Source organism: Thunnus albacares, chromosome 9 (assembly GCF_914725855.1).
Source record: "Thunnus albacares chromosome 9, fThuAlb1.1, whole genome shotgun sequence".
Lineage (NCBI taxonomy): Eukaryota > Metazoa > Chordata > Actinopteri > Scombriformes > Scombridae > Thunnus > Thunnus albacares.
In genome coordinates, this window is record NC_058114.1 from 3486670 (window position 1) to 3498035 (window position 11366).

At 36.0% G+C, this 11366-nt stretch overlaps 1 protein-coding gene across 1 annotated transcript; it reads left to right on the forward strand.

The window, feature by feature from the left end:
* Positions 1–7585: 7585 nt before the first annotated feature.
* Positions 7586–10642, forward strand: LOC122988683 (urokinase plasminogen activator surface receptor-like). Its single transcript, XM_044361193.1, has 5 exons — positions 7586–7985; positions 8662–8757; positions 8860–9024; positions 9188–9307; positions 9436–10642. The coding sequence occupies exons 1-5, from the start codon at positions 7934–7936 to the stop codon at positions 9633–9635; spliced, it is 633 nt and encodes a 210-aa protein (XP_044217128.1). The 5' UTR covers positions 7586–7933; the 3' UTR covers positions 9636–10642.
* Positions 10643–11366: the final 724 nt, after the last annotated feature.

Below are 11366 nucleotides of genomic sequence, written 5' to 3' on the forward strand. Positions count from 1 at the left end.
CTCTACATGATACTGACAACATAATATCAGTGTTTCTGGTCACACACAACTTACTGAGCAAAAAGTGTCACTAAAAATGCAGGTCACCCCCCCTGCATGTGTTTGTTGTGTGAGAGTTGGAGAGTGTATGTAAAGACAAAAGAAAAAAAGAAAAAATTGTACCAAGAAGAGGCGTAATAAGTGATGTTCATATGCGCAATTGTTCCACAATGTTTCAAGTGGCAGCAGGAAGTCATGTCATATCAACCATCTTCAACAAGCTACACAACCGCTTCACTACTTCCTGAACTGTCATTGAGGTAAATCATCTGCAAAGCATTCGCTGCTGGGAGTTTTGTTTTTTGTGAGCACACAGTAATAATGGAAGGTAATCGATACAAATGAACATTTTAACATTTTAATCAGCTCAGATCTTCTTTCATCTGGATTTTTCTGTCTGGACTGTGGGACGATTTTAATGTAAAACTATATAAGTGAGATATTGAAAAGAGGAAATTACACTCTTGACCTTATCAGTGTTGCCATATAAGCTGTCTGTTAACCTACCAGTGTGATCTTACACACTGCTAGTAAGATCAGACACTGCATCATTATGAAGTGATCAGTCAATAACTGCTAGTAATTATTAGCTATATACATTTATTCATATTACATTGCTATGGAAACAGCTTGGGGTCAAGTTTACTGGCTGTCAACTGCTGACAGCACTGACAACAAGAACATTCCCAGTGATTTAAGATGTCTGAGTAACCCGATCATCAGACTGAAATGTGAAGTTCGTTTTTACTTCATTATTCAAATGTACATACACACTGTTTAAGTTTGTTTATTTGCACAATTATTAAATAGAAGGTAGAATATAAAATGTGATATTTATACTATCACAAGAGATGTGCAGGCAGAGCCAATAAAGCTCCCTTAGAAGAGACTCACTCACAACTTAAGTTTACAGTTTCAGCACTCAGAAGTATCTCTCAAACTTACACTTCCTCAGGTACTGTGAGTCCATGCTTTAGACAGAAATGAGTGTATGTAAAATCAAAATAACGGAAGAAAAAGTTGTGCCAAGAAGAGTGATGTTCATATGAGTAGTTGTTACACTATATTTAAAGTGGCAGCACTTGTGTCCGAAATGCATCAGGCTTCTGAGGATGTTCTGTTTCATACTTCTAACATTTGATTTTATGATGAGGACATAGGTAAGGTTTTCTTCTACTGACTCTTCCTTGAAGGTCTTGATTGTGCAAGTATCTCTGAACAGTGGAACGGTGCACCACCACTCCTGAGTCTGCTAAATCTTCCTGCAGGTTTTTTGCAGTCAAATGGGTGTTTTGATTTGCCTTTCTGACCAGCATACCAGCAGTTCTCTCTGAGTTTTCTTGGTCTTCCAGATCTCATCTTGACCTCCACAGTTCCCCTAAACTGCCATCTCTTAATACATTTCACACTGTGGAAACTGCAACTTGACAACGCTTTACTATCTTTTTATAGCCTTCTTTTGCATTGTGGGCATCAATAACTTTCATTTTCAGTCTTACACAGCTGCTTCGAGGAACCCATGGTTGCTGAGTGTTCACACAAGGTTTGAAGAGTCAGATTATTTGTTAAGCTTTGAAACACCAGCTGACATTTCCTAATGATAATTGTTGACATGGCTCAGGTCTAATGGGCCTTGTAAAAGTAAGACTTTTTTTGCAAATGCCACAAATATGTTTTTATTTTTTTTTTCAATTTATGTCACAAAAAGTAAATATGCATTAATGTTTGCAGAAAATATTGTTTTTTTCCATATCCTAGAGAGGCTGTGTTTACATACAACTGTATGTATTCATCCAGACATTACTGCAGGTGGAAAAGACACGGAGTTGATGGCTTGTTGAACTGTGTATTGCAGCTGTTTACAGCAAGAAAGTTCATTAATTTTGCTGGTTTGAAAATGAAAAAATACCCTTGGTACTCAAGTGTCCAGTCACGTCCTCTTTGTAAATACAGGTTCACTATAATAATACTATAAAATATTTCCTGTAATCTGCAGATTTACTCATCATGACAAAGTTGATCTTGTCTCTCACTCTCATCTGGACACTCTCCAGCACAGGTAACCTCACTCACTCTTAAAACAGCATTTCTGCAGGTAGCTGTCATGTCAGGTAGTTCATAAATCTCCTAATTTGTTTTACCTCTGCTGTTTGTCTGCCAGCTGCTGACTTTTGTTCAAGTTCAGGTTTATCATTATCATTTATTTTTTGTTTGTTATACCATTTCATGTCAACTAAAGCTTGATTAATATTTTAATAGTAACATAGTTTAAGTTATGTTTAGGGACTCAGATGGAAAGATGATGGTTGAGGTTAAATAATAAAAACCTCAATACAGACTGGAAGAACAGGATATCAGGAAATGATCTAATATGATAACTTATACATTTTGGTAGACAGTGCATGGTATTTTGGTCCAGATCTTTTTGGAGTGAGAAATGATGGGATACACTGAGATAATCTGTCAGTAGGGGGAAATGGGAATAGAATGGTTTATTTAGAAAACCCACTCTAACTGGTAATCTTTATTCCAGTGTTTGACTTGGTTAGGTTTAGGGAAATATCATGTGTTGTTAAAATACCCAGTATGGTCACCAGGAAAACGGGTGCAAAATGTCCAGTAAAAGTGTCCCAACTTAAACTTAAATTCTGCATGAAGGAAGTTTATTTATTTTCACTTTCAGGTTTGCAGGGTCTGTTTCAGGTCACAAAACTTCCTCTTGTGTTTTTGAGCCAAAGAGGAAGAGCAGAGGTAAGTCTTTGCACAAGGTGAAGCCACGCCCATGTAGGTGTGTGTGTGTGGGTGTGTGTGTGGGTGTGTACACACTGTATACACACCATAAATAAGGAGCAGCAGAGGGAACTGAAGCAGAACTCTTCCTTCCGTCCTGATCAGAGACAAACTGAGCAGTAAGTTGCTGAACACATTAAACTTTTAGTCCACTCTGTATTTGTTATTTCACTGTTTGTGATGTTGAAGATATTAATTGCATAAACATAATTGCATGATTTAATTTTAGAATAATTGTAGTTTTTGTTTATCTGTGTGATTGCTGCAAGTGTTTGTTTTTGAATATCTCCTTCCATTGGTTACCATAGCTTTGTAGGCATGTAATAATAATAATAATAATAATAATAATAATAATAATAATAATAATAATAATAATAATAATACTTTTCATTTGTATTTTATTGCTTTTCAAGATAGTCAAAGATGCTTGATATATATGATTGCATAACTGAAATAACTTGAATGCATCATCCAGTTGCAATCTAATTTGGGAAAGCTGCACAGACAGGGACACTGAACAAGGATTTATAATCTGATGCAATTTCACCCATAGGTGGCGGTACAATAAAAATAACATTGCCGCAGCAGCTTGCAGCAATCATACATTTTTCTTCGATCAAATGCACATTCTGGTCTTTCCTGTAGTCTGTCTCAGACTCGTTAAATAAACATAGTTTAGTCACGTTCAGCCATTGAATTTAGCTACCAAATTGAGTTTTGGTGAAATCAGTTTTTTCCATCCTGTCCCAAAAAGTTGATACAATCCAACTACATTAAGAAGTCAGATTTAACACTTAGACCCGCTTCTCTGTGATTTAAATGTCCTTTCTATTTCCGATATAAATAAGTATTTCACATGTGTTTTTATCTACAAGTGTGTTTTGTGTTTATGAGCTGGATTTGGTACCAATAACATTTCATAGATTTTTTTCATAGATTATGTAATCAGCACATATAACACCAAACATATAAACAATTTTCATCTTAATAGATTAAGAACAACTCTGTCAATTCTCTATCTGAGACAGGAAAGCTTAGCTGTGATGTAAGTAAGCAGTTTCTTTAATTGATAGTCAGTTGTGTTAACAATTGATCATCGGTTAATAATAATTTATTTAATACATTGGATGTTTTCCCATAATAACAGCATGTTAACCACTGACGTTATCTATGTTCAACCCAGAATAGGAGTAGGCTACATTAGGAGTTAAAAGAAAAGATCAAGTAAACACCAAGATACTTAAATGATAAATTAACACAAATAATGACTTAAAGGCAAACTGTGTTTTTTTAGGAAAATCCCACACAGTTTGCCTTTAATTTTAAATTATTCAACAACTTGCTCGACAAAATCCAAAGTATTAAACACAACAAACAGCTGCACAACTTCCAGCTTCACTAGAGGGCATTAATTAGATCAGACTAAATGTGTTGGACAAATCTAACGATTAACATTTAATACATACTGCCACAGCCTTAGTTTGAAAAAATACTCAATCTAAAAAGAAAAATCTATCTCTGCTTGACAGTGGAATAGGCTGCATATCTGTGTGTGTCTCTACATAGTTTACAAAGTTCAAAACTCGTTGATTTACAGAACAGATATAAATGCTGTAGCAATAAATATGACATTTATTTTCAGTTGGACTTTACTGAGCTACCACAGCGCATGTCTTTTGTGTCATTTTATACAAGATTCAGTCTGACATTTGATTTTAAACTTTGGGATTAAAAATAAAGTTCTGGATATTTGAACAATATTTGGCTGCATACACAAAATGAAACAAAATAAAATAAAAAGCATGTAAAACAAAAAAATATTCCCCATAAATTTGAAGCACGACACAGCAAAAAAACCCATTAAAACAGCTTTTTAGTAGCAGTAAAAACAAGAGAAGCAAAGAGAAAATATAAACGATATAAATTAAATATAAAATACAAAGATAAACGAGATGTAAGCTGGATACGAGCTGTTGTTACACACTCACCACACACAGGCCAGCAGCTATCTGTAAAATTATAGCTGGACCACCAATCACAGAGCTGAAAGCAGCATTTTCTTTCCAGCAACTGTGGAGGCGCAAAATTCAGATAAGCTGATAAAAGGGGCTTCTTTGATTTAACCCTTCACATTTTAACACAAACTGAATAGGCAGGTTTATAGGGTTTATTTCTCCAGAAATGTTTTGTGAGTCTGGTCACCATACAGCGGTAGAACACGTATTTTGAAAAAAAAAAAAAACGTATTTAAAATAAATACAAAATGCAACCATTTAAAGGTGTTTGTCCCTCCCCTAAGCCAAAATAAAAATCATAAATCCTTCCCCAGTGCTTAAAAAAATATTTGATGTGCCTCCCTAATTTTGCACCACCCCCTCCCTCTCATAAATAACACAGTCCCTTACTGCCCCTCATCAATTAAAATGTAGGTTAATTGTCTCCTCTGAATATTAATGTTGATTATTATTCTGTGTTATATCATTAAATTAAGTCATTAGAGGCCAAATAACAGATTTGATTTATCATCAGTTTCCTAGAGAGCAAAAAGCCATGTGAATAGAAATGATGTGAATGTTAAACAAATGCAACAGTTTGGAATTTGACATTCAAACTTTAATTAGGCCTCGTTATTGATCACGAACAGCAACCAATCAGAAAGCGGTAATTTGGTGTCAAACAAGAAGCATTCTTATCAGGAGGATATGTATCCATAGCTGAAGTATCCGGTTCAGTGGCAGCATCTTTTCTTGTTCTGCGCCATTTTCTGATATGACTGTTGTTGTTTTATGATGCCATCCAGTTGATTAAATAATCAGACCTGCAGCAGTCTGGCAGAGACGGTCAAATAAAATAACCAGTTCAAAGGCTATCTATCAAGAACGTTTGACGTTATCTAAATAAAAACTATGCATTTTCATACAAATTTTGGACTATTGTTATTACGACATGTATTTAAAAAATGCAAATGTGCCATAAAAAAAAAATCACAAAACATTGGTAAAACAGACTTCTAGTGGGATTCGAACAGCGATTTTCTCATCTTCCCGTAGTCAGGCTGTAGCCACCAGTCAGCTGTAGGGACCGCCATGGTTAGAATTTCTTCTTCTTCTTCTTCTTCTAATTCTTCTTATTATATCATGTCCACAAACAATTTATTTATTTTATTTAAGATACAACAGACTGCATTAATGCCATCTCAGCACTTTCTTATTTCCTTGTTGGAATAAAAGACACAATTCAGACTATACTGTCATGTTACATGTTTATTCTTCTTCTGCTTGGTTTCCTGGTTGAAGCTGTAGATTAATTTCACCTTCACTCATCATCTTGATTCCGATTATTTTCAGCATCTAAAAGGTAACCTAACCCACAGTTTTCACCATGTTTGTGTCAGCGTGTGTAAAAATGACCTGTTAACAGTAGAGATGGTAGTTATAGTGATGTTTTATGTTGCTTTGTTGACTGCATTGGTGGAATGAATGAAACGCCAGAAGAAAGAAATAAGAGTGTTTATCAATACTCTTATCGGTTCTCTTTCATTACTAAACAATTGGGGTTTTTGAATTATTAATTTAAAAAAAGAACAAATGCAGAACAGGATTAGAATAGATTTATATTTTAAATATGACAAAATATACTTTCTTACATCAGCAAAGTCACTTTATAAATTCAATGATATCTCACTTGAAAGAAATTAAAAATGTCAGTAAAAATAAATGGTATTTCTGAAATTAAAAGACTGAGTGAAATTTAGAAAGAATGAAGAACACAGACATCATCCTGTCCTCCTCCTCCTCCTCCTCCTCCCTCTGCTGCTGGTTGAGAGGAGGGGCTGTTTCAGCCAGTAGCTCAGTTAACAGGAATTTTAATACACATTACAAATTAAGCTAAACACAAATCAAATAGAGCAGAGGAGAGGACAGAGAAGCTAGCACGACCATAAATGACAGCAAACAGCCTGGTTACTAGAATAAAACGTTGGCATTTTACGTTTCTGCAAACCACAGAAACATTGAATATCTACGTTTCAACATGTGTAATACGTAGCATATTAACATTTCTAAATTGACGTACTTCACATGACATCTATATGAGCTGACTTTCATATTAGGAGGTGGAGGAGGAGGAGGAGGAGGAGGAAGGGTTGGTGGGTGGTTGGGAAATTTGTTGGAAGAAAGTTGGACAGCAGCAGAGAGCGCGGTTTGAGACTACCTCGAAACCAAGCCTGCTTCCCGTTTCAATCGACAAGACCGGATGTTTTTAGCGAGACATCAGGACATTTGCAGTCATTTTTATTTTATTTTTTATTTGAACCCAAACCACGATCTTTCCCTAACCCAAGTGTTTTTTATGCATAAACCTAGCCAGACCTTAACCATCATTATTCAACTCATAATGGCCAGCATTGAAACGTAGACATTTAACGTATCTGTGGTTTGCAGAAACGTACAATGCCAAAGTTTTGTTCTGGTGTGTGGGTTGAATCAAAATGCGGCAGAGCCTCAGCGTTTTTCTACACAGGAGGCGTTCAGGTGCAGTGTTGAGCGTAGGTCACCCGCGTTTTCAAAGCGCTCAGAGCCCAATACACAAAATTTGACTGTAGTTACGTATGTAAAATGAAGGAAAATAGACTTGACAGCACTGTGAACAAATATAGGAAAACCCTGAAGTCTAATAATACAATTGTGAACATGTGCATTCAAATGTAGGACTAAACTAGTATTAAAAACAGACACACACAAACGCCCCCCAAGAACACCTCAACGCCCCCCTTTCAAAAATATTTCTTCCTGCGACCCTCGACCATTGACTGTATATATAGATAACGCCCCTGACATTCTCTGAACACCCTGTTCAATGGTCTGGACTCACAGTAACTTCAGACATAAGTTTGAGATATTCAAAACTATATCTCAAACTTATGTCTGAAGGTCAACAGATATATTTATATATAGTGGAGGAGTTGGTAGCTTGTTGAACTGTGTATTGCAGCTGTGTACAGCAAGAAAGTGGATTCATTTTGCTGCTTTGAAAGTGAAATAATACAGTCCCTTTGTTATTAAAGTGTGTCCAGTAACTTCCTCTTTTTTAACACAGGTTCACTATGATGAAGCTGATCCTGTATCTCACTCTCATCTGGACACTCTCCAGCACAGGTAACCTCACTCACTCTTGAAGTCACAGTGAAAGGGAAGTTAGAGCATATCTGCAGAGGACTGTTGGCTCCACACACACCTCCCTCACATGTTGTTAGATCAAGAGAAGGACGAGGGAGAGATGAATGAATGAGATCTAAACCACATTGTTCTGCATAACTGTCAGCTAGCTTGTAGGTTCTGTATGCAGGTTGGTAACTGGCAGAATTTATAGTCATGGGAGAGGAACATAAAAATTATGGAAAGAATTTGATTGGACACAACATTAGTATACGTATAAGTGACAAACACTGAAGTGCCATCAAGTTACAAAAAGTTACAAATATCAATGGTCTTGGTTAAATCATATAAACACCAAGACAGACTTGAAAACAGAACGTGCTTATGTGGTTTTGTTTTCAAAAATATTTTCAATATTGAAATAAAATTATAATCTTTCTCTAAACTTCTCAAACTCACTAACCCCCTATAGGATCTGTGTGGCACAAAAAAAAAACAAAAAAAAAACATTGCTGGTAAACATTTACAGAAAGCAAATTTAACGACAACAATTTTTAACGATAACAATTTATTTGACTCTCATCAGATTAACTTTGCATACTGTATCAATGTTAATATGACAAACAGGATTCATGCTGATTGTTCAACTCACCTTCTTTTATTTCATAAATTGCAGCTGAAGCTCTCTGGTGTTGGATTAGTGCAGGGACTGAGAATTACCCCAAACTCTGTAAATCTGCTGAGCTGTGTGCAATTGTTGCCACAACACAAGGTATCTGTACAAAGTTTTGAAAACAATTTTTTCTTAATGTCATTCACTTATTTAGTTTTACATTTTTGAATTACAGTGTTCGATTTGTGTTTCTCTTTACAGTAATTAAGAATGGCAAGGTCAAACATTTCACAAATAGGTGGTGTGTGCCGTCCTCCCTTTATGGTGTAGGAGACCACAACCTTTCACACAATATTGGTTTTGGAGCCACAACTAAATTCATTCGTGTGTGCAACACAAATCGCTGCAACTATCGGGACATTCCTTGTAAGTAAAGAGAAAGGTTTCCCTTTTTAAACACACACAATCACATTCACATGTAGTATCAGTCTAACGTTGGTTACAGTGAAGAACAATAACTAAATGGCACGAGTTCTGTTGTCACTTTGCGTCTTGAAAAGCTTTTGCCATGTGTCCTGTTCTGTTTCAGACCCTGGTGATCAGAAGGAAAACAACCTGCAGTGTTTCACCTGTGATGATCCATCTTCTGCTGTGTGTGACAAGACACTTCAGTGTGTGGGAGAGCAGGACCGCTGCATGAATGTGACTGGTGAGTCCTCATGATCATTTTGTGCCTCAAAACACATTATTGTTGCCGTTTAAAGTGTCAATTTCCTGCTCCTTCAATTTGAAAAACTTTTAAAAACTGTGGTCTAACAATGATTTTGACATCCACAGTGGGAGATGACTCAGGCAACACAACTCGTCTCTTTGGCTGTGTCTCTGCAAACCTCTGTAGAAAACCTTCTCAGCTCCTGGACCTTCCATTCCTTCATGAACCAAAATGTTGTGAAAGCAGCTTCTGTAACTCAGCCTGGTCTGTCAAACTGAATGTGATCCCTTTGCTGTTTGGACTCTTTACTCTTATTGTCTATTAGAACAAAGAGAAACTAACAAAATAGCAAAAGTAAATGTGTAGCGTGTGTGAATAAGCCAAATACTATATACCATATACCATATATACCAAGTGCTTAAGTACTTTACAAGTACTTCTATTATCTTCTCACTCATTTACACAGTTAGATGTCTTTTAAGTTTTTAATGTTTTAGCTTGGTTTAATAATTATTTTAACCATAACCGCAGCATCCCAGTGAAAAAAAAGTTAGCTATTGATAATGCTGTTTGATTCATGGACAATGACAAATACATCTAATTACAAAATGATATTTTCCTTTACAGAGTTAGGTAAAGTAACCCATAACAGAACAGTGTCTTGTAGCACAAAGTCAAAAGGTTGTGATATGTAGCACAACAAGCTACAACAAATATCAATACTACAGATACTACATCTCTATTTTTGAAGTATGATTCTAACGTCAATAGGATTGACACCAGTTTCAGTTTCTCTCTTCTACATCGAACCCATTTCATCAAAGAGTAAAACTGTTTGTGCAAACAACGTTCTGTTATTGTTAACACGTGCACTCCTTACTTCTCCACTGCTGTTGTCATGTGCACTCAAACAACGAACACATGCGTCATGCAGACATCGCTGTGGCGTGCACCCTGACAACTGTCCTGTGTTTTAATATGCATGCAATCAACAGTGGAAAGCAAAAAAAAAAAGTATGTTGCCATTTTTTTTATGCTTCACTTGCTACATACATGCTTCAGTTACGAATCAAACCCGGGAGATTTATTGACAATAAGAAAGATATAGAAAATTGCCAGCCATACCCTTTAATCTTTCATGTATTTTCCTTTGTTTTATGCATGTAACCACAGTGATTGTGTATTGTATTGTGTTGCTTTATTGTGTGAATGTGCTGCTTTTGCTACGCAGCCTGTGTAAACATTGTGTTAATAAAATGATTCTAAAACTGTCATGACAGGAAGAGACCTGCATTTAATCTTAAAATTATAAAACATTGTTTTAATGAGAAATGATTTTGCTCCTTGTTACATATGTGGTTTACATGTTAAATCAAGACTGATTGATTTTAAAATACTGCTGTTGGTTTATAAAGCACTGAATGGTTTAGGGCCAAAATACATCTCTGATCTGCTGCTACATTATGAACCATCTAAACCTCTCAGGTTGTCTCGGACAGGTCTGCTTTCTGTCCCCAGAGTAAAAACTAAACATGGAGAAGCAGCGTTCAGTTTTTATGCTCCACATATCTGGAACAAACTCCCAGAAAACTGCAGGTCTGCTGCAAATCTCAGTTTTAAATCACAGCTGAAGACTTTTCTGCCTTTTATCGAACCAAATATGAGGGTTAATATTTTACACTGCACTGTAACTTGTATTCTCTTGTTTGTTGCTCACTGCCTTCACCACTCTAAAACCACAGATGTTCTATCAGTTCATTTTCTGAGTAATTTCAATAAAAAATTAAAGCTGCAAGCAGCGTTGGTCGGGACCTTGCACTCTGGCTCTCAGATCATTTTGCTTTTTAAAAATGAGGGATATTTCTCACAAGTGTGGTGTGCTTTTATTTTGAAAGTTTGATTGAAATGTGTACTGTCAGGTGTGTAGAGACAATAAGTAAGTGCAGCTGGACACAGAAAAATACTCATATATTTGAATGGAGAGTGTGAGCGAACCCACACCTTTTTGATCATTTACTGCTTCCACATAGTTTTGAATACAAACTTCATTTGAACT

Bases quoted from the DNA above. Each gene is read 5' to 3' on its own strand.
- LOC122988683 (XM_044361193.1), top strand. From the start codon at position 7,934: ATGATGAAGCTGATCCTGTATCTCACTCTCATCTGGACACTCTCCAGC. The intron at 8,758-8,859 runs GTATCTGTACAA...TTCTCTTTACAG, and splicing joins AATTGTTGCCACAACACAAG to TAATTAAGAATGGCAAGGTC. The intron at 9,308-9,435 runs GTGAGTCCTCAT...TGACATCCACAG, and splicing joins CCGCTGCATGAATGTGACTG to TGGGAGATGACTCAGGCAAC.